The 24,041-nt window shown below is 42.4% G+C and overlaps 1 protein-coding gene across 30 annotated transcripts in view; it reads left to right on the top strand.

The window, feature by feature from the left end:
* The window catches only part of SYNRG (synergin gamma), an 89,493-nt gene that overhangs the window by 2,363 nt on the left and 63,089 nt on the right, over nucleotides 1-24,041 (top strand). For 18 of the 30 annotated variants that reach the window (XM_070061040.1, XM_070061043.1, XM_070061038.1 and 15 more), the window contains exons 2-6: nucleotides 5,067-5,107; nucleotides 8,765-8,886; nucleotides 20,066-20,196; nucleotides 21,527-21,632; nucleotides 22,185-22,296. In XM_070061040.1, the coding sequence (XP_069917141.1) occupies nucleotides 5,067-5,107; nucleotides 8,765-8,886; nucleotides 20,066-20,196; nucleotides 21,527-21,632; nucleotides 22,185-22,296 (512 nt within the window). Of the gene's footprint in view, nucleotides 1-5,066; nucleotides 5,108-8,764; nucleotides 8,887-18,950; nucleotides 19,033-20,065; nucleotides 20,260-21,526; nucleotides 21,633-22,184; nucleotides 22,297-24,041 lie in introns of those variants that run through there. The other 12 variants (XM_070061044.1, XM_070061036.1, XM_008271148.4 and 9 more) reach the window with 4 other exon arrangements.

Raw genomic sequence — 24,041 nt, 5'->3', positions numbered from 1 at the left:
ATTGATGAGCTATAACTGTGTTACATATTTCTCTCTAGTCTAAGAGGCTGAGCAAAAAGCCATGTCATCTTCCAACTCTCATATTTGCATATCTTTGATTGGGATGCTGAATGAGCTACTTTAGAATAAACAGTAGAGATGCATAAAGGACAGACTTTTCCTCAGAGATGAGTGGTTGACTTTGGAAAATCTAGTAAGGCAGAAAAAAGGAGTAGGAGGACCCTGAGCAGTCAGTAGGCATTCAGCTGATAGTCACTGTGCATCTGCCTGGGGAAGGCATTGTTTTGGATGCTGTCATGAGTTCAAAAGCCACCCAAGAGAATGTACAAATTAACTTTAGTACAAAGAGAATAAACAGATCACATCCCTCTGGGGTCATAACTTTGTAAGCTCATTTGTTATTTTTGCTCCGCAGCTCTTTTATAAGTTCCAACATGTTCTTGCGCATACAAAACACTCAGTAAATAGTTATGGATCCAGCTGAATTGAAAGCAAAGAAGTGGTATGTCACCTGGGCTGGCCAGTTGGAAGAAGTGCAAGGGGTCAAGAGATTGTATTAGAGGTGGAAAGGCCTACTGAGCACTGAGGGAACAGCATACCTGTGGTGCCAGATTGCCTGCGGCACTGAATCGGGGTGTAAGAGTTTTGTGAGATAAAATTGAAAGAGAAAGCTGGGCCTGAACTGGAGAGGGCCTTGAATTTAGGCCAAGGATATTCAGTGTGTGGAGGAATTATTACATGGTTTTAACAGCAAGTGCGCATCTTCCAAAGGAAACATTTAATCTAATCATGGCCCTTTGGGAAAATGCTTATCACCTGTGCTGAATGAATTAGAAACCAGAGTCTGGAGGTGGAAATCATTAGGAGTTCAGGCCCGAGAGGTGAAGGCTAGTAGCAGAGTCAATAGCGAAGTAAACTCAAGAAGAAAGGTAAGTGAAATGGGCTTGTGACAAGTAGAACTCCCAGGCCTATTGTCATAATGTGACATCTGCCATACATGAATCAATGGCTTGAAATCAAACCTTTGAAATCAAATTTTTTTTAAAGATTTATTTAGTTTATTTGAAAGGCAGTGACAGAGAGTCAGAGGCAGAGAGAAGTCTTCCATCCGCTGGTTCACTCACCAGATGACTGCAACAGCCAGAGCTGCGCCAATCCGAAGTCAGGAGCCAGGAGTTTCTTCCAGCTCTCCCATGTGGGGCCCGAGCACTTGGGCTGTCTTCCACTGCTTACCCAGGCCATTGGCAGAGAGCTGGGTTGGAAGTGGAGCAGCCAGGACTCAAACCGGCGTGAAATCAAATTGTTGTTCATTTTGCTGCCCAGTTTTTTTGTGAAGCTTTTGCTGGTGATCACCGTCTTCCTTAGCTGCTTGTCTGATCAGTCTTTCAGCGTGTTGATGTTTGTTGTCTGACATTTCAGAGAATCATTGTGAATGGCACATGGGACACTAAGCAGCTTGGGTTGCTAGCTTTTTTTTTTTTTTTTTTTTTTTCTTTTCTTGACAGGCAGAGTGGACAGTGAGAGAGAGACAGAGAGAAAGGTCTTCCTTTGCCGTTGGTTCACCCTCCAATGGCCGCTGCGGCCGGCGCGCTGCAGCCGGCGCACCGCGCTGATCCGATGGCAGAAGCCAGGTACTTATCCTGGTCTCCCAAGGGGTGCAGGGCCCAAGCACTTGGGCCATCCTCCACTGCACTCCCTGGCCACAGCAGACTTAGAACCCGGTGTGCCGGTGCCGCAAGGTGGAGGATTAGCCTAGTGAGCTGCGGTGCCGGAAGACCTATTTCTATCTCTGCCTCTGCCTCTCTGTATCTCTGCCTTTCAAATAAATAAATACATCTTTAAAAAAAAATTAAAAATTTTTTGTATCTGCCGTTTCTCACTTCTAGTACATCCCAACTACTCTAGTTTTTATTTTTTTTTTTAAAGATTTATTTATTTATTTTAAAGGCAGAATTAGAGAGAGAGAGAGATCTTCCATCGCTGGTTCACTCCCCAAATGGCCGCAATGGCTAGGGCTGGGTTGGGCCTTTTTCTGCTGCTTTCCCAGGCTCATTAGCAGGGAACTGGTTCAGAAGTGGAGCAGCCAGGACGCCAGCCAGCATCCATATGGGATGCCGGCACTGCTGGCAGAGGCCCAACTCCTCTAGTTTTGACTCCTTTCTTCTGTTAGGAAGAATATTCTGACGGTTTCTTGGCTAGATCTTTTTCCTTCACCTTTACCATATGCAGCTACTAGACTAACACCCTAAAGGAAATTCAGGTCTTTAAGCTCTCTTCCTTAAAAACCTCTGGCTACAGAAATGCAAATCAAAACCAAAATGAGATGCCACTTCATACTCATTAGGTTGGCGACCATCAAAAGGAAAATAAATAAATAAGAAGGTATGTAGCACAAGCATTGGGGAGGGTGTGGAACAATTGGAGACCTCCTGCAGTGCTGGTGGGAGTGTGAAGTGGTCCAGCTGCTGTGGAAACCAGCTGGGAGGTTTCCCAAAAAGTGAAGCTGGGCTGGGCGTTGTGGTGCCGCAGTTAAGATTCCCGCATTCCATATTGGGGTGTCTACATTTGAGTCCCTACTCTGTTTCCAAGATGTGCACCCTGGGAATCAGCAGGTACCTCGGTCCCTGTCATCCACAAGGACAGACCCAGATAGAATTCTGTGCTCCTTGGCTTTGGCCTGGCCAAGCCCAGGCTTTTGTGGAGTGAGCCAGGGGGTGGGAGCTTTTTCTCTCTCTGCTTTTAAAATAAAATTTAAATCATTTTTTATAAAAAGAGGGATGAACATTTTGCCTAGTGATTAAAAGACTGCTTAAGGTGCCCACATGCCATATCGGAGTGCCTGGATTGCGGTCCTGGCTCTGCATCCAATTCCAGATTCCTGCTGGTGCACACCCTGGAAGGCAGCAGGTAATGGCTCTTATCAGTGGTTGGGTCCCTGCTGTGGTTGGGAACCCACATGGGAAACACAGATTGAGTTCCTAGCTCCTGGCCTTGGCCTTGCCCAGTCACAGACATTCGAGGAATGAATCAGTGGATGGGTAATTCTTGTCTCTGCCTCTCAAATAATGGAATAAAGAGATAAATAGATAAATGTACATACAATGGCTGTTACTCAGATTTAAAAGAAAAAAATTTTTTTTAAATTTTTTGACAGGCAGAGTGGACAGTGAGACAGAGAGAGAAAGGTCTTCCTTTGCCGTTGGTTCACCCTCCAATGGCCGCCGCGGCCAGCGCGCTGCGGCCAGCCCACCGCACTGATCCGATGGCAGGAGCCAGGTACTTATTCTGGTCTCCCATGGGGTGCAGGGCCCAAGCACTTGGGCCATCCTCCACTGCACTCCCTGGCCACAGCAGAGAGCTGGCCTGGAAGAGGGACAACCGGGACAGAATCCGGCGCCCCGACCGCACTAGAACCCGGTGTGCCGGCGCCGCAAGGCGGAGGATTAGCCTAGTGAGCCATGGCACCGGCCTTTAAAAGAAAAATTCTGACATGTTAGGCCTAAGTGAAGTGTGCCAGATACAGGAAAGCAGGGTTTTTTTTTTTTTTTTTTCCCCTTAAAGATTTATTTATTTATTTGAGAGGCAGAAAGAAAGATCTTCCATCAGCTGGTTCACTCCCCAAATGGTCACAATTGCCAGCGTTGGGCCTATCTGAAGCCAGGAGCCAAGAGCTTCTTCTGGTCTCCCACGTGGGTTCGGGGCCCAACCATTTGGACCATCTTCCACTGCTTTTCCAGGCCATAAGCAGAGAGCTGCATTGGAAGTTGAGCAGCCAGGACACGAACTGGCACCCATATGGGATGTGTGGCAGGTGGAAGCTTAATCTTCTATGCCACAGCACCAGCTCCTGGAAAGCAAGTATTGTATGAGATACATAGAATAGGCAAATTCCTAGAGACCTGAAGTATGCCTTCCTGGAGCTGGGAGGAAGGAATCATGGGAGCTACTGTGTGGCAGGTGCAGAGTTTGACTTGGGATGAAGAAAAGGTTCTGGAAATGCTTGGTGGTGATGCCCACATAGCATTGCACCTGTACTTAATGCTGCTAAATTGTGCACTTTAAAATGAGTAAAATGGTAGAGTTTTACATTATGTTTATTTTTGCTAACACTGCCACAAACACAATAAAAAACCTCTGACAATTTCATATAATATTAAAAATAAAATGTAACATCTAAAGGCCATCAAGAATCTGCTTTCTTATGTATCTTATAGTTAACCTTAACTCATTTCTCTGAACATGTCTGCATCTCTAATGTGCCTCTCTTTTTTTTTTTTTTTTAAGATTTTTTATTTATTTGACAGGTAGAGTTACAGACAGTGAGAGAGAGAGACAGGGAGAAAGGTCTTCCTTCCATTGGTTCACTCCCCAAATGGCCGCTACGGCCGGAACTACGCTGATCCGAAGCCAGGAGCCAGTTGCTTCTCCTGGTCTCCCACGTGGGTGCAGGGCCCAAGCACTTGGGCCATCCTCCACTACACTCCCGGGCCACGGCAGAGAGCTGGACTGAAAGAGGAGCAACTGGAACTAGAACCTGGGGCCCATATGGGATTCCGGCGCCGCAGGCGTAGGATTAGCCAAGTGAGCCACGGCCCTAATATGCCTCTCTTAAGGTTCAGCTCAAAAGCTACCTCCACAAAACTTCCAAAGATATAACCCAATACAGTTAATCTTTTTCTTTCCTATTACTATCTTGGCCCTGGCTTACAGCAGTTAGCACATTTATTCTGTTATGTAGTTATCTGCCTGTGTCTGTGTCTTCGAGATTGCAAGCTGTTTGAATCCTTTTACCCCAACTCTTATTTTATGGATGGGGCTGTTGGAATCCAGGGAGGTCGTACAGTGACAGAGCCAGGACTGGTTTGAGCCTTCAGAAATCCCCTCTGTGTTGACATGCTGATGGTCGTGCCCCTGTGAATGTTCGTTCTGTGCTATGTCGGACACCTCGTCATTGTACTGCAGAACAAACACAAGGTCCTGTCTGTGATACTTTCATTCATGCCAAAAATGACATGTGAAATTTTTGTACATAAAAAAATGGTGATAAATTTTTATTCTGTTTTCAGCTTCATGTTTCCTGTTGCAAGTGGAATAAGACCCCCTCAAGGTATGTAAAAATTTAAGTTTTGGACTTGTGTTTTTCATTATTATGTTTCTGAACTTGGTGGGTAAATAGAAATTAAGTCCTATTAACTGCCAAATAGAGGAAATTTTCCTACCATCTTTAACCTATTTGACAATTACTGTTTCTCACAAAATGTATAATTTGGGGCCTAATAAGGATTACTGCTCATTTTTCCTAGACTTTATGTTGACAAATTGTTATTTATTCTCATTTGGAGACTTTGAGGACAACAGTGTAAAATAACAGTGACAAAAATGAAATGAGCTGTAATACTCCTAGTGATTTTTTTTCTCCTTCTGTGTAATCTCCTCCTAGATTGTTGGTACCACAGGGCAGGGGCCACATCTGATGGAATGTTGATTGAATGAATAAATGAACTTTTTAAGCTGCATTGTATTGTTGTGTTTTCTCTATATTATGTGACTTTACTGTAGTCCCATATATAAGAAAGATCACATACTCCAATTCAGTTTTTAAGTATTTAAATCTCAGTTTTATTTCTAGACGTTTCTCTAGTAGGTTTACCCCTTCTGTTTTGGTTTTAAATTAAGACACACCAATATCAATTGTAGCTTTGTCTTCAAGGAACCAATAGTGAGGGATATTTTCTTGACCTGTGCATCAGGGACACAACATTGAAGGAGGAATGTATCTTTCTCTTCTCATTTCTCCTGCTCTGAGGTGCCCCCTACACACACACTGCTTCTGAAAAATGATGCTTCTCACTAAGCCAGTGGTGATCACTTTGGCAGATTTGCTGGAGCAATGGAGACTCCTAGGTCACAGCAGAGATGGAGGATGAAGAGCAGCTCAGCAGCGGGCTCAGGTGCTCATCCCGACTCTGTCTCCTCTGTAACCAGGGATGGAGGTTGATTTTCAGGTTAACTTTTTCCAAGGATCAGCTGTATTCTTTCCATTGTGTTCGCATTTGTGCATTATTTAAGTGATGTGTAATTAGGTGTGTCCCAGTTTCAGATCACATGGTTTGAGATCTTCTTGTTCTTTAGGAAAGTATTTTAGAGTTTTGTGTTCATTATCATGGATCATTATTTTGCATTTTTATAATTTTTCAAGTAAAAATTGATGTATAGAGCAAAGGAACTAGACAAGAAATCCCAAAAGACTGATAATTTTTCTTCTGGCATTTGGAATTGTTTTGCAGGTCTTTGTTTTCTTACAGAGTATATTAGAATGGACTTCGTGATCATTTGAAGCCTTTAAATTATACATGAATCATTTCCAAAAGCGTATTCATGAAACCAACAACAGGGGCAGCCACAAGATCATGGGTGGTTGAACAGGAAAGTAGGAAGAGAAGGACACTTATTTTTCGCTCTGTACATCTGTATGCCTTCAAATCTCGCACCAGATACCTGAGTTACTCATTCCAAATTAAGATGAGTTGATGGGGCAGGCACTGTGGTGTATTAGGTTAAGTCCCCACCTACAGCACAGGCATCCCATATGGGAGCTGGTTCGAGTCCCGGCTGCTCCACTTCCGATCCAGCTCTGTGCTTACAGCCTGGGAAAGCAGTGGAAGATGGCCCAAGTGACTTGAACCCCTGCACCCACGTGGGAGACCCACAAGAATTTTCTGGTTCCTGGCTTCGGATTGGCCCGGCTCTGGTTATTGCGGCCATTTAGGGAGTGAACCAGTGGATGGAAGACCTCTCTCTCTGTCTCTCCCTCTCTCTGTCTGTAACTCTGCCTCTCAAATAAATAAGTAAATAAATCTTTAAAACAAAGACTAATTAAAATAAATAGAACATTGGATCGAGAGAGAGAAGAGGGAATCATTTTACAGTGGTTGTGTTAAGTCCATTCATTCTCCATGACACCTCAGGATCTTTGCATTTGGTGTTTATCTGGAACATACTTTGCAAAACCTGTTTGACTTACCCCATTTCCTTCAGGTCCTTGCTCAAATACTGCCCTGTTGATGAACCCTCTTCTGACTGCCCTGTATAAACAACATCCACTCCTTTCCCCAACTCTCCCTTTCCCTGTGTATTTTCCCCTAGCTCTTAGCACCACCTGACATGTACTTACTTTGTTATTTTCTTTCTCCTTCAGTTAGAATATAAGTTCCATGAGGACAAAGATGTGGTTTGTTCACTGCCAAGTGCCTGATTTGGAGTAGGCGCTCAAATATTTTGAATAAATGAATGGAATAGCGTGTCTCTAAAAGTTATTAGTTACAGAGGTGGATGTCTGTGTGTCTCAAATTAAATTAGGTGTAAATAATGGAGTACACAAGATAAGCAGAATGTATGAAAACTTGATTAAAAACAAGTTCCTTATACTAGAACCAGTATGAAAGTAAGATGTGATAAATGCAGAATTAGAGTGAAACTTATGCTTAGAGCATGTAAGGATATTTGTTTACTGTTAGGCAGTATGTAGAACTATGTCTAATATAGTAGGCTTGTAGTATTCTTTGAATCTCTTAAGGGATGTGTATTCATTTGCTTCTGCTTTTGGGAATACTTCATTGGAAGAATTTGGGAGATACTATCTAGAGCAAACTTTCATAGTAGTTCGCCTGCATTGCATTACTATATTTTGCATGGTGATGGCTGTTCGTGATAACTGTTACATTAAACATATAAAGAAAGGGAAGGGAAATAGTACTTCTTTGGGCATGCTAAGTATTAAACAGTTTTATGGGTAAGAAACCCAAGCACAGAAAGAAACAAATTGCCCAAAACCCCAGACCTAGTACATGTAAGTGGCAGTTTTTAGTTGGCTCCCAGAGTTCCTCAGGTTGAGTCCCTGGCTTCAGCCTCCCTGCCCCATCCCCAGTCACTGTGGCAATTTGGGGAGTGAACCAGAAGATGGGAGCATGTTCTCCGTCTCTCTCACTCTCTCTTTCTGCCTCACAAAATGAAACAGCTTTGGAAGTTACATACTGGTATTTTCACAGTATCCTATGGGTTATGCTGGTCAGGTCTGTTCAGTATAGGAGCGAATGATACAAGCTTATAAATGTCAGGAGTCAGAGATCACTGGGGGCCATCTGGAAGGCCAAGTACCACAATTGGGCTATACTGTTAGTGTCTAAAATGTGCATTCAAATTCTGTTGAAGGGATATATATTATCTACTTTTTACAGATGAAGTTTTGTAACTTGTCACACAGCTAAGTAAAGGATGGAGTTGGAATTCATATTCAAGTACATCTCATTCTGAAGCCCATGCTTTTCCCACTGTACTCTGCTACCTCCCAAGTAACAGAGCCTTGAGGGTTTTAAGAAAATCAACCCTGGCCAGCGCTGCGGCTCACTAGGCTAATCCTCCGCCTTGCGGTGCCGGCATACCGGGTTCTAGTCCCAGTCGGGGCACCGGATTCTGTCCCGGTTGCCCCTCTTCCAGGCCAGCTCTCTGCTGTGGCCAGGGAGTGCAGTGGAGGATGGCCCTGCACCCCATGGGAGACCAGGATAAGTACCTGGCTCCTGCCATCGGATCAGCGCGGTGCGCCAGCCGCAGCGCGCCGGCCGCGGCGGCCATTGGAGGGTGAACCAATGGCAAAGGAAGATCTTTTCTCTCTGTCTCTCTCTCTCACTGTCCACTCTGCCTGTCAAAAAAAAAAAAAAAATCAACCCTAACACATGGTCTTTTCTGATGCCTTTTTGTTTTTCAGCAGGCCTGATGCCAGTGCAGCAACAAGGATTTCCCATGGTGTCTGTCATGCAGCCTAACATGCAAGGCATGATGGGAATGAATTACAGCTCGCAAATGTCCCAAGGATCTCTTGCTATGCAGGTATTCACCTTCTTCGTTGATGGTTGACACTTTGCTTGTTTGTTGTGCTATATATCATGTACCAAGAGCTACATATGGAGAAATAAGTCTAGTTAGAAATGAGTGTGCTCTGCCTCTTAATGGCTTCCTTTAAAACAAAGATACATGTGAGAGAAAAATAAGAGAAATCATTTGTGAAGGAAAATCTGGTGACTTCTTTGACTGCTGGCTTGAAGAATTTGAGAATGGCATCTTTGAAGGAGCGTTGTAAGAAGACATGCCATTGTTAGGAAACTCATAGCTAATAACAATTACCATTCATTATATTGCATTATCTCATATGCATACAGCTGTTGAAAGAGTTGGTATCTGTTTTCCTGATAGGGAAACTGACACTTGCTGAGGACATTCACAGTAAGTGAGGATTTGAACCCCGGTGTTTGCATATGTGTGTTATGTGTATTATGATTGACTTCTGTCTTATGAGCATTAGGGAGCCATTGAATGGTTTGCAGCAGCAGATTGACATGAATAGACCTGAATTTCAGAAAGAATAATGTTTTCTGACTGCTGTTGGGAGAACAGTTGGAAGTACAGAAGAGTCATTAAGAGGCTTATGTAATAGAGTAGGTGACATGTTGGCTTAAATTAGGGTGACAGCAGATGGATAGGGAGATGGAGGTTTTTGAGAACCATTTAGGAAATAAAATCAGTAGGGCTTTCCTTGGTGGTTAGTTGTTGAAAATGAAGGAGAGGCCGGCGCCGTGGCTCACTAGGCTAATCCTCCGCCTGTGGCACCGGCACACCAGGTTCTAGTCCTGGTTGGGGCGCTGGATTCTGTCCCGGTTGCCCCTCTTCCAGGCCAGCTCTCTGCTGTGGCCAGGGAGTGCAGTGGAGGATGGCCCAAGTGCTTGGGCCCTGCACCCCATGGGAGACCAGGAGAAGCGCCTGGCTCCTGCCATCGGATCAGCGCGGTGCGCCGGCCATTGGAGGGTGAACCAACAGCAAAGGAAGACCTTTCTCTCTGTCTGTCTCTCTCACTGTCCACTCTGCCTGTCAAGAAAAGAAAAAAGAAAATGAAGGAGAAAGCAGTGTTAAGTTGACTTCCCATATTCTGCACAATCAACTAACTGGCTGTACCACTTATTACATTTATTTTTTAGATTTACTTAATTATTTGAAAGGCAGAAAAACAGAAAGGGAGGGAGGATGTGGTGTGGGGCAGGGACCTTCATTCCCCAAATTGGCCGCAATGGCCAGGTAACTCCATCCTGGTTATCTCATGTGGGTGACAGGGACCCAAGTACTTGGGTCATCTTCCATTGCCTTCCCAGGCACATTAGCAGAAAGCTGGATCAGAAGCAGAACAACTGGGACTCAAATCAGTGCTCTGATACAGGATGCAGACATCACAAGTAGCAGCTTAGCCTGCTGTGCCACAATGTCAACCCCAGTGCTGCCATTTATTAATAAAAAACACTGCAAAAGATTGTTTGCTAATGTTGACTTTAAAGAACCGTGAAACATTAACGGTACCATGATTTAGTTAAGTATAGCTTAAGTCTGACTTTTTCCATTTGGATCTCCATATCTTCATACATTATTTTAGCTGTGGTTTAACCATGTAAACTAGCTCACTGCGGCCGGTGGTTTTTTTTGTTGTTGTTGGTTTTTTTTTTTTTTTTTTTTTTGACAGGCAGAGTGGATAGTGTGAGAGAGAGAGACAGAGAAAGGTCTTCCTTTTGCCGTTGGTTCACCCTCCAATGGCCGCTGCTGCTGGTGTGCTGCAGCCAGCGCACCACACTGATCTGAAGCCAGGAGCCAGGTGCTTCTCCTGGTCTCCCATGGGGTGCAGGGCCCAAGCACTTGGGCCATCCTCCACTGCACTCCCTGGCCACAGCAGAGAGCTGGCCTGGAAGAGGGGCAACCGGGACAGAATCCAGCGCCCCGACCGGGACTAGAACCTGGTGTGCCGGTGCCGCAAGGCGGAGGATTAGCCTATTGAGCCATGGCGCCTAACCATGTAAACGAATCTAAGAGACCTTTCAATGGCTGAATCCAAAGTATTATATGAAATTAAAAAAAATTAAACTTATTCACATTCCTCTCAAAAAATAAACCAGAGCGAAGTGTTTTTTGTACTGCTTATAAATATTTTAAATGCCATTATTTCATTTTTATTGAACACTTAAACTTTTCATTTATTTGTGTTTTATCATTATATAGCAGTGTAATTTAAGTTGAAACCATTTTCATGTTGAAGTCAATTAAGTAAATAAAACTTATATGTTATACTCAAAGATGCAGGAAGACTTCCAGAATCATTTTGTATTCCTTTCCAGTAGGAAAAAAATGGGAATGAATTGAGCTTCTGTAGGTTTTAAGTCCACGTTATTCAACTTTTATTAGGTTAGTCTGCAGAAACAGAGCCCCGACAGCTCCGTGACTTAGAAGAACAAAGGTTATTCCTCCCCTGTGAGACACATCCTTCGTGGGCTGGTTCTAAGTCTGCTTCATGTTCCCCTTGTTTGGGACCCTTACCTAGGACGTGCTAGGCTCTTGGCATAGAGAAAGAGATGACATCTTTTAAGCTCCCATTTAGAGGTAGTGTTTACCACTCACTTCCACTCTGCAAAGTAGTGTGGCCAGACTAACAGCAGTGGGGAGGCTCCGGGGTCAGTTAGTCCTCTTTGTGAGTGAAGGCAGCACAGAACTGGGAACAGGCTTCCACAAGATGCAATGCATTTGAAATTAAGACTTGGTAAACCTACTGCCCATTCTTAACTGAAGCAGTTTTTCGGTCATTAATTTTCACCCTAAAGCATCTATTCTTTCATTCTTTCTTAATTCTCCAAAAGGTACATTTGAATTACCACCTATCTTTCTGTTCCCCGAAACACATAAAAAGAAAACCTCATGGTTTATAATACATTTTAAAATTATTAGTCAGAAATGTTTCAAGCAGATTGGCCAAAACAGAGTATGTGGTGAACATGTGTGAGCCTATCACAAATCTTTATAAAAAAAAAACTTTTTAAACTTTGAGATAAATATATATTTGTGTAGGATGGTAAGACATAAGCACCTATTAGCTGTCCCTCCGCCCCCTCCGCTGCTGGTGACAGCTTGCAAAGCTGTAGTAGATCACACAGTGTCAGTCTGGCCAGCTTGTTGAAATGAGCACATGCAGGACAAACTGTTTCCATTTCCTGCCCCCACCCCATGCCTTTATATTCACTAATGTGTTCCCTAGTTCCACACTTGTGTGCTTTCAAGAATTTACAAAACTGAGTTATTAACCTTGGGGGATTGGCTCTTTTGTTGTTGTTGTTCAGTATAATTTCCTTGAGTCGTTCAAGTTGTGGCATCTGTCAGTAGTTCATTCTTTTCTTGTGGCTGAAGTGTGTTGCATGGTGTGGATTCCTGACACTTTATTTAATCACTGGGTGGTTTCCTGTTTTTGGCTATTAGGCATAAAAGTTTCTGTGGGAACACAAGTCTTCATTTCTCTGGGATAAATGCACTGCAGTTTGGTTGCTAGGTTGCATGGTATTTGAATTTTTGGTTTTTAAAGGAACTGCTGAACTGTCTTCCAGGGTGGAAATACATTCTTACCAACGATGTTTGAAGATCTAGTTACTGTGTATCTTTGTCAGCACTTAGTGCTGTCATTAGTTTTTATTTTAGCCATTCTAATAGGTGTATTGGGGTACTCCACTGGGATTTGAAATTCCGTTTCGCTAAATGACTAGCGGTTTTGAACATCTCTTCATGTGCCTGTTTACCATCATATTTTCTTTGGAGCAATATCTCTTCATAATATATCCATTTTGTAATTGTGTGTTTTGATATTTTACTATTAAATTTTGAGAATTCTTTATATATTCTAGGTACTTCTGATCCTTGGTTGGATATATGGTTTGCAAGTATTTTCTTCCTGTGTGTAGTCTGTTGTCTCATCTACCTATCAGGTCCTTTATAGAAAAAAAAGCTTTAAATTTTGATGAAATTCATTTTATCAGTGTTTTGCCTTTTACATATCATGCATTGGCTTAAGTCTAAAAGTTCTTTGCCTTGTCGTAAATTCTGAAGGTTTTCTCCTTTTTTTTTTTTCTAAAAATGTTGGTTTTGCCTTTTCCATTTTTGTCCAGGATCCATTTTGAGTTAATTTTTTTGTTTAAGATTTACGTATTTTTATTTGAAAGGCAGAGTGACAAGGAGAGACACAGAGACCTTCCATCTACTGGTTCACCTTCCAAATGGCCACAATGGCTAGAGCTGGGCCAGGCTGCACCCGGGAGCCTGTAACTCCATCCAGATCTTCCACAGAGGTGGCAGGGCCCAAGCACTTGGGCCATCTTCTACTGCTTTCCCAGGCACATTATCAGGGAGCTGGATGGGAAGCAGGACGACTAGGACTTGAACTGGCTGCTCATATAGAACGCAGGCATCTCAGGTAGCTTCTTAACCCGCTGCACTACAATGCCAACCCCTTTCTTTAGATTTTTATAAAGAGTTGAATAATACAGTAATAATTCCTTTCCTGTATTACCCCAGAGAAAGTTACTGCTACCATGAATTCAGTAGGTATCACCTCCATATGTATTTTTATACTTTTTTTTTTTTTTTTTTTGACAGGCAGAGTGGACAGTGAGAGACAGACAGAGAGAAAGGTCTTCCTTTGCCGTTGGTTCACCCTCCAATGGCCGCCGTGGCTGGCGCGCTGCGGTCGGCGCACCGCGCTGATCCGATGGCAGGAGCCAGGTGCTTCTCCTGGTCTCCCATGGGGTGCAGGGCCCAAGCACTTGGGCCATCCTCCACTGCACTCCCTGGCCACAGCAGAGAGCTGGCCTGGAAGAGGGGCAACTGGGACAGAATCCGGCGCCCCGACTGGGACTAGAACCCTGTGTGCCGGTGCCGCTAGGTGGAGGATTAGCCTATTGAGCCGCAGTGCCGGCGAATTTTTATACTTTTATCATTGTATGTTTGTATACTCAAAAACATTATATATATATACATATTTTTTTTAAAGATTGACCTAATTTTTTGAAAGGGAGAATTAGGGAGGAAGAGAAGAAAGAGAAACAGATCTTGCATCTGCTGGCTCACTCCTCAAATGGCTGCAACAGCCATGGCTGGGTCAGGCTGAAGTCAGGAGCCAGAGCTTCATCCAGGTTTCCTATATGGGTGCAGAGGCCCAAATACTTGGAATGTCCTCCACTGCTTTCCCAGGCTCATTAGACAGGGAGCTGCATTGGAAGTGGAGCAGCCGGGACTCAAACCAGTGCCCATATGGGATGCCAGTGCTGTAGACAGTGGCTTATCCTGCTGAGCCACAGCACTTGCCCCTGTGTACATTATATTTTCTAGGTTTAAATTTTTACATAAGTATGTATGTTTTTGATTTTTTTTAATTTAACATTATTTTCCCCATGATTTATCCCTGTTTTAGAGTTATGCCAAGTTCATTTATGATAGCTACTGTATATCATTACTTTACATTTATATATATATATATTCTATTGACAGACATTTAAGTTGCTTCTAATTTTTTTTTGCCTCTTTTGATCCTAGCAATTTCTTTCTTTTTTGGTAAAGATTTATTTATTTGGCATTACATTATTTATTTGGTATTATGCCAGCATCCCATAGGGGCACCAGTTTGAGTTCTGGCTGCTTTATTTCCAATCCAGCTCCCTGCGAATGGCCTGGGAAAAGCAGCAAAAGATGGCCCAAGTGCTTGGGCCCCTGCCACTCATATGGGAGACCCTGAGGAAGCTCCTGGCTTCAGCCTGGCCCAGCCCCCAGACATTGCAGCCTTTTGGGGAGTAAGCCAGAGGACGGAAGATCGATTCTGTCTCTCTCTCTTTTTCTCTCTCTCTCTCTCATTCAAATCTTCAGCAGCATTCAGTATCTTTCAAATACTTCCACTTGGGAGTAAACTTCTTTAATCTTTTTAGTTCTTTATTGAATATATCTCATATTTCTGAATCCTTTCTTTTGCTATGTCATTAATTCTGTATATAACTAGTAAGCCTGCATCTTTTAACCAGCAGTTTTTTTTTGCCAAAAAATGGTAAAAACTTGGACTTACACTCCTTTTCAGAAATAGGGGAAACACAAATGCCATTTAGTAAACTTGAATCTTCTTGAAGAATGGACTTCTGTAAATAAGAAAATAATGTGCTTAACGCTTTTGCTTTTTTCACTTTTTATTAATTTTGTAGAATATTACTAATTTTGTAGTCTATTATTCGATTTTTTTTAACTGAAGGTGCTTTGATTAACTAATAAAAAATTTAATTGTAGAACTATCCTGCTAATTTCTAGCAACAAGAGAGCCATATTAAAAATCAGTATACTCATCTCTCCCCACCTGACATTCAAAATACAAGGTGTTGGTGAGAAAGCAGTGGTGTTTGTCGTCCTAGACAACCCTTACAAGCCTGCAAAGCTGCTTTCTGCAGGCACATTTCTGAGTATGTGAATAGACACATGAACACATAGAAACATTTAAAAATACTCAGACTTTTGTGATTGTTGATAATTGGAGAAGCAGCAGAGCTGCTTCATAGCATAGTGATAAAGAACATGAGCTTTGGAATCAGAAGCTATGTCTGTTTCTAATCCTAGCTCTGGCATTTACCCAGCAGTAAATGCTTGTCTGTAAAATGAGAATAATAGTAGAACCTACTGCACAGGTTTATCATAAGGATTAAATTAACATACGTAAAGCACTTAGCAAAATCCCTGGAATATAGTAAGGGTTCTGTATATAAGTTATTTTAATGGACTTTCACTGATCATTACTAGAAATGTCTCTAATTCTGATGTTCTTAGGTATATTGCAAAGTATATGTAAAAGACCTTGTTCTGTAACTGGTGTGGCAGCAACACAATAAAATGTTACCTATATTATAGCTACTAAATGTTCATTTTTCTTATGTAGTTGTCTTAATTTTGAATTGCTTGTGGACTCAGGTTGTTCCAGAGGTTGCCATTGTTTTTTTTTTTTTTTTAAATCATCTTTTTGTCCTCTTTCATCATCATCAGTGTTATTTCTGATACTTACAGTGCCTGCTGTTTACTCTTACATGCTGGACAGTGTCTAGGTACTTTACAGATGCTATGTCTAGAGCTTAAAACACTTACTGTTGAAGTGAGGTGCACGTTTTTAAAATTTCAGAGCAAATATTTATGATAGTTTCTAAAAAGAATACTTTTATTTGAGGGAAGCACTAATATGATTTCTTCGATAAACATTTTAACTTAATTAAGGTTTTAATCAGGTTTTAAAACTTTATTAAAAATAGATTGATGGTGTCCATTGGGTAGCTGCCAAAAAAAAGTGTATAAATATAATAGGTATTAGCCTTAAAAAGGAAGGGAATTGGGGACTGGCACTGTGGCGTAGCCGGTAAAGTTGGCACCTGCAGTGCTGGCATCCCATATGGGCACCAGTTCGAGTCCTGGCTGCTCTACTTCCTGAACAGCTCTCTGGGCTGGGAAAGCAGTAGAAGACTTGGGCCCCTGTAGCCACATGGGAGACCCAGAAGAAGCTCCTAACTTCAGATTGGCATAGCTCTGGCCATTGTGGCCATCTGGGAAGTGGACCAGCGATGGAAGACCTGTTTCTTTCTTTCTTTTTTTTTTTTTTTTTTCCTATTTTTTTAGAAGATTAATTTATTTGAAATAGTTAAAGAGAGAGGGAAAGATAGAGATATATCTTCCATCACTGGTTCACTCCCCCAGATGGCCTCAATGCCTAGGGCTAGGCCAGGCCGAAGCCAGGAGCTTCTTCCAGGTCTCCCACATAGATGATAGAGGCCCAAGCACTTGGGCCATCTTCTGCTGCTTTCCCAGGCCATTAGCAGGGAGTTGGATGAGAAGTGTAGAGCAGCTGGTCTCGAAAAAGTAACCATATAGGATTCTAGCTTTGCAGGTAGCAGCTTTACCTGTTATGCCGCAACGCTGGCCCCTGCTTTTCTTTTGTGTTTTGAAAAGACCATTTAATAAATTATAGGAGATATCCTCTCCCAAATTTGAGTAAATTTAGCAAATTGTTTACAAGGTATTGAAGATTCCTGGCCCAAGATTTGAGAGCAAACGAGAACCCAGAGAAGAAACCCAGCTGTTCAGAGCTGCTTCTTCCCTGAGAATTTTTGCCAACATGGAAGAAGAAATTGTGAAACTGTCATTCTGAAGATAGAGAAATGGCATGGAAAAAGCCGGGAGCCCGGAAAAAGTCCCACTGTGAGAACTGGGCCTCCAGTGCTGTCAGAGGAGGAGTACACTGCAAAGAAACCCATATTCACATAGACTAAAAGCTGGTTTCTCATTTAATTATCCAGGGAAAGTCAAATCTTGAGTTTGGATTAAAGAAAATTCTGTGTGGAGAATATACTGTCACTTTGGGCATCACAATATTCCTGCAAGTAACTGTTCAACACACAGCTACTCAAGGAAACATACAGCAATGAAGAGCCAGCAGACACTAAGACAGCAGGACCACCTAGTTACCAGGAAGTATGGAATTAGCAGAATAGACCATGAGATTACATTTTTAATGATCTAAGAAAAGCAGAAGTAGAAAACTTTGGCATGGAACTTAAAATGATTAAAAAGTGACACAGCATGTTTGAAAACAAAAATTCAGAATTGAAAAACAACATTAGCCAGAAGAGCTCTAGATGAATTCAATGGTGGATTAGTGAGCTAGGTCGGTAGAAACTATCTAGAATGTGGACAAGATGAAAAGGTAGAAAACATAGGGGATTCTCAACACAGAGTGATAAAATCTAGTGTTTAGTGGGATTCTAAGAGGAAGGAAGGGAGAGAGTAAGAAGTAATGGCTGAGAAGTGTCCTGAACTGATGGAAGATCCACAGGTTCAGGAAGCCTACAACATCCAAGAGGGATTATGTTCATTTCTCTGTTGCTACATAAGACATTACTCCAAAATTTAGGAGTTTAAAATAGCAAAGAAGCATGTCAAAGGTCCTGGGGGTCATGAATTAGGTAGTGGTTTGAGCTATATGGTTCGGGGTTAAGAGTCTGTCATGAGGTTGCGTTCGTCTGAAAGCTTTACTGAGGCCAAGAGATCTTCCAGGGTGTCTCACTTGCATGACTGGCAATTTAGTGCTGGCTTTTGGCTGTTCTTTCTTTTCTTTTTTAAAAAATATTTGAAAGGCAGGAAAGAGATCCTCTGTTTGCTGATTCACTCCCCCAAAAGCTTGCAAGAGCTGGGGCTGGGCCAAGCTGAAGCCAGGAGGCAGGAACTCTATCTGAATCTCCTATGGGGGTAGCAGGAACGATGTACTTGAGCCATCACCTGCTGTCTCCCAGGGTGTGCATTAGCAGGAAGCTGGATCAAAGGCAGGGCTTGATCCCAGGTACTCCTGGACTGGATTTGTGCATCCCAAGTGGTGTATTAACCTGCTCACATGCCCTTGGCCCCAGTTCTTAGATGGGCCTTGAGTTTTATATGAACCTCTCCAAAGCAAGTGGTTTGAGAGAGACAGATGGAAGCTGCAGTATCTTAGGCATACTCAGTCATTTCTCAATAGAGGACCATATTGAGACTATTACACAGGTGTGAGTACTAGACAATAAGTAAACAGAAATCCCGACATCGGACATATTACAGAGAAACTAGGAGAGCATATTGAGGACTGGGCAAGTGGGAGAATTAAGGATGTTTGCAATACATTGAACTTTGGTATCTAAGCTGAGCAAGAAGGGAAGTGGGGACATATGAAGAAGCTAGATGGAAGCTAGTGGAAGAAATGGTAAAATTAACAGTTGGAAGGAATGAATGAGATAGAATTACTGGTGAAGATGAAGTGGAAGAATAGCAGGTGCTGGTGGTCAGGTGTTGGGATGCTTAAAATATTTTTCTTTTTAAATATTTACTTTAGAGGCAGAGATTTTGAAGACAGTGTAGTACTTGGTGCTTTGTGATATGACCAAGAATGGGAAGCTAGAATGATATGTTGGACTTGACTGTGGTGAGGAGGTCAGAGATCTGAAGGGAGGTAGCGTTGGATGTGTCATCCATGTGATTGTTGATGTCACCAAGAGCTGTTTAGGGGTAGAATGGACAATGGTAAAATTCTGAGGTCTATTCAAAGAGTGAGGAGGTTGAGAATCTGTCAGTGTCATGAGCAAGGTAGGAGGATAGTATATGATAAGATCTTAAGGCAAGAAATTACAGTGCACCAGGGTACCTCCAGTAGTTGGTAGAGATGCATATTATGTAAGAACTATTCATGGCTTTCAGTGGTTTTTGTTGGTGTTGCGTTGAAATAAATTGATCTTTCAATTCTATTCTTCCATGGACTTTTTTTGAAATACCGTTCATATGTTTGAAAAAACAAAAGGTTTAAAAGAAGCAAGGAGAAATATCCTCCTCTTACAGGAGGGAAGCAACAATCTCCAAAGGAGGGGAGTTCAGGTAACAGCCAGATTTTGGTTAAGAACAGAAGAGGAACTTTTTAGGGAGAGGGTTAAGGGGTGGAAGAGTTTGCTCAATAAAATTAACCATTATTGTCATTAGCATTTTCAGAATTATATCTTATGATTAGCTATTACATTACACTATTGTTATTTCTGGACATTGTTATAAATTTTATACTGTAGGTGTGTCATTTATTACTGAGTTTTCTGTGAAAGTTTGGATATCAGGCCTGTAATAATGAACATCAAACAATCACAGTTTTTTTTTTTTTTTTCTTGGTAATTAAATAAAGGAAAGCCTTGGTTCCACAAGGCTAGACTTCGACAATCACTATCTTATACATATTGGAAAATCAGGTTCACATGTATTTGGAATGACTACCATATGCCATCCTATTGCTGGGAAAACAAAGATAGGATACCTCTTCCTAAGGAGTGTGGACTAGTGAGCTCAATGGGCTATCACTCGTGTGCATGTTCTTCCATACATACATAGCCCTAAGGATTTTATGAACACATATGCCAACATCAGACTGTTAGCAGTGGTCACCCTGACAGTGAAGGGAATGAAAGGGCAGTATATTAAGGGGAATTTTCTACTTTTAGCCTATGTTCTTTGAATCTCTTATGAAGATGTATTCATGTCATTTCCTAATATATTAAGAAAGAATTTAGGAAATTATAGTTTGCTTTGTGATAATAAAAGAAAACATGGGGTTTTTTAAGCCTGTGTCTGTTTCTTCTAGGCAGGAATACCAATGGGACCACTGCCAGCAGCGGGAATGCCTTACCTGGGCCAAGCGCCGTTCCTGGGCATGCGTCCTGCAGGCCCACAGTACACTCCAGACATGCAGAAGCAGTTTGCTGAAGAGCAGCAGTAAGAGACCTCCAGGCTTCAAGGAGATCAAAGACATCTGATCACAACTGTTGATTAAAAATTGTCAGATGTTCTCTAATGCATATTTGAAATCAAAACAGTCAAGTTGCCTTTTAAACTCTTTAAAATACTTTTTTCAATTAGAAATTTAGAGCTAGGGGGGACTTTAGAGATCGTCTAGTTCAGTTTTTACATCTAGAGAAAGTCAAGTCCAGAGAAATCAAATGACTTGTCAATGCAGGTTACACGGCTGCCAATACAGCCTGGACCCAGAGGCAGGCTTCCCCATTCCCAGAGCATTACTCTTCTCCTGTGTCATGTTCCTTCTCAGATAAGTTTTTTATATGCAGAGCGAAGAGTGCTTACATGTTTGTCTCCCTGGTTTTAGGGATCATTTTGATGTGCAAAAGGTTGTTTCCTGGGACAGGCATTATGGTATAGTGGTTAGGATACTACTTGGGTTGCCCACATCTGCTATCAGAGTGTTGGGGTTGGAGTTTAGACTCCATTCCCATCCAGCTTCCTGCTAATGCATCTGGGAGGCAACAGGTGATGGCTCAAGTACTTGGGTCCCCACCACCCAATTGGGAGACCTATTGGAGCTCCTGGCCTGGCCCTAGCCACTGTGTGCATTTGGAGAGTAAACCAGTGGATGGAAGATATGTCCCTCTCCCTCCCTGTGTATCTCTTCCAAATAAATAAAAATAAGTAAATAAAGTTTTTTTTAAAGAGATTTTTCTTCTTGCAAATTAGGTGAGAAACAAATTCACATATCTAAGTGAATAAATCATTTTAAGACTTATTTCAAATATTTTGGAGTTAATACAGTGAGGAGGAGCGGCCGACACTGTGGCACAGTGGGTTAAGCTGCAGTCTGCATTGCTGGCATCCCTGGGCACCAGTCCATGTCCCCGCTGCTCCACTTCCAATCCAGCTCCCTGCTAATAGCGTGGGAAAGTAGCAAAAGATGGCCCAAGTGCTTGGGCCCCTGCCACCTATGTGGGAGATCTGGAGGAAGCTCCTGACTTTGGCCTGGCCTAGCCCCAGCCATTGAGGCCATCTGGGGAGTGAGCCAGCAGATAGAAGATCTCTTTGTTTTTCTCTCTCTCGCTAGCTCTGTAATTCTGACTTACGAATAAATAAACACCTTTAAAAATAAATATAGCAAGGAGGAAACGGGATTGTCAAAAGAACGTTAGGTATGATCAGCAGTGAAGTTTATGGTTTCGGAAATACAAGATGGTATTGACGAAACTGTTAATAGAGTTCTGAATGTAACACGGTTGATAATTCCTGAAACTTGTTCTTCATTAGATCATTTTTCCTTCAGAAAACGTTTTGAACAGCAGCAGAAACTTTTAGAAGAAGAACGAAAAAGACGCCAGTTTGAAGAACAGAAGCAAAAGCTCAGACTCCTGAGTAGCGTGAAACCCAAGGTAATGAATTCCCCACCCAAAACACACGCCGTGAGTTTCCCTCATGGACACTGAGTGGGTTTTGTCGCAGAGCCACCAGTCCAAGTTGAGGATGTGATGGACGAGCTTCCTGTGGCTTACCTAAGTCCTAAAGTGAAGGGTTTTTCATTTTCCGTAAAGGTGCTCTGTTGTGGGTGGGAACTCGACATTTGCTGCCCTCCTCTCACCGCTTTTTTTGCCACCATGGCAATGTTTGTTTTCTTGGGAAGCAGTGGTCCTAAGTGTAATGGTAAGAAATGGATTTCTCTTAAGACCCTCTCAGGACACTTATTATCTAACAGCTTTATATTTACATTTTTATATATGGGCCTTTTATATTTTTACATTTTATGGAATGTCATTTTATGCCTGTTTCATGCACTAAGTGATGTCGTGGTGACGTGCAGAATTCACTATCAGAAGTATATGATAAAAATAGTGGAAACAGAGTAATACCTCTGCTTTTAAATTGGGAGGGTTTAAGACAAAGTTGAGAGATGAGTGAAGAAATTAAATATATTTGTTATCTTTTAGACAGGAGAGAAGAGTAGAGATGATGCTTTGGAAGCCATAAAAGGGAATTTAGATGGGTTTTCCAGAGATGCTAAGATGCATCCTACTCCAGCGTCGCACCCCAAAAAACCAGGTAGTTTTAAGAGGCATTAAAATTTTCTTTTCTCAGAAGGTGATATATAGTGCCTGTGTTGAAATGACCATTATATGTGTGTTAATCTCTTCCTCCAAACTAAGTACAGAGATTTGGATGTTTAAGATACACAGTGAGGGCCTGCACTGTGATGCAATGGGTTAAGCTGTCGTCTACAGTGCCTGCATCCCATATGGGTGCCAGTTCGAGTCCTGGCTGCTCCACTTCCAATCCAGCTCCCTGCTAATGCACCTTGGAAAGCAGCAGAAGCTACCCAAGTGCTTGGGACCTACCACCCATGTGGAAGACCTGGAAGAAGCTCCTTGCTTTGGCCTGGCCCAGCACTGGCTCGCTCTTTCTTTCTTTCTTTCTTTCTGTCTGTATGTCTGTCTGTCTGTCTCAGGCAGAGTTAGACAGTGAGAGAGAGAGAGACAGAGAGAAAGGTCATCCTTTTCCGTTGGTTCACCCCCCAAATGGCTGCTACGGCCAGCGGGCTGCACCGATCTGAAGCCAGGAGCCAGGAGCTTCTTCCTGGTCTCCCATGCGGGTGCAGGGCCCAGGCACTTGGGCCATGCTCCTGCACTCCTGGGCCACAGCAGAGAGCTGGACTGGAAGAGGAGCAACCGGGACAGAACCCGGCACCCCGACCGGGACTAGAACCCGGGGTGCCGGTGCCGCAGGCAGAAGTTTAGCCTAGTGAGCTGCAGCACCGTCCAGCACTGGCTGTTTCTGCCACTGGGGAGTGAACCACTGGATGGAAGATCTTTCTCTCTGTAACTCTGCCTTTCATATTAATAAATCTATTTTAAAAAAAGAAAAAGATACCCAGCAATTTAGGAGCTGTGGTCTGGATAAACCCCTCCCCCCCGAGGCTTATTTATTTATTTGAAAGAGTTAGAGAGAGATGCAGAGAGAAGTCTAACATCTTGCTGGTTCACTCCCAGATGAACAACAATGGCCACAGCTGGGCCAGGCTGAAGCCAGGAGCTTCTTCCCAGTCTCCCACATGGGTAGCAGGGGCCCAAGGCCATCCTCTGCTGCTTTTGCAGGCTGTTAGCAGGGAACTAGCTTGGAAATGGAGCAGCAAGGACAAGAACCGGCGCTCATATTGAATGCCGGCATTGCAAGCAGCAGCTTTACCTTCTGCACCACAGCGCTGGCCCCTGAAGAATGATCTTGAGAGGAAATAAACCTCTTTGTTGTCTACTTAAATATAAGTATGACAACTTTATTTGTGAATCTTTGGTATATCAGTGAGTAAATTAGGATTTGTGAAACATTCACTCATAGCAAATGTAATAAAAGAGTTAATATGTTCCATTGCTTTAAAATAACTACCTTTCTGGACTGGTTCTGATTTTATTCAATGTGATTAAACTTAAAACTTCTTAAAATATCCCATTTAAAAATTCATATTAGTAATGCTTCTCATGACATTTTAGATTCTTTAATATATTTCTTGATAGTTTTTATTATCAGGTAAGCCAAAAAAAAAAGTGCCTTTTAAGAGCAGGGTGGAGAGATTATATTTTGTTCTTTCGAACATTTAGAAGTTGGAATGAGTCTTGTTTGCACAGCTCTTACCACATCCCTTTTAACATTTTGATATTCTGACCTGATTTTTGAAAACAGAAGACTATGAACGGATGAATAGTCCTCATAAATCAGTTAGCCAAACAAGAAAGCACTGTCTACTGCTAGGAAATGTTACACTGATCAATTTTTTCTTGAATCTTTTTATTAGA

This window comes from Oryctolagus cuniculus, chromosome 17 (assembly GCF_964237555.1).
Source record: "Oryctolagus cuniculus chromosome 17, mOryCun1.1, whole genome shotgun sequence".
Lineage (NCBI taxonomy): Eukaryota > Metazoa > Chordata > Mammalia > Lagomorpha > Leporidae > Oryctolagus > Oryctolagus cuniculus.
The sequence above is the reverse complement of the archived record's forward strand: the minus strand, read 5'-3'. Positions and strand labels throughout refer to the sequence as shown.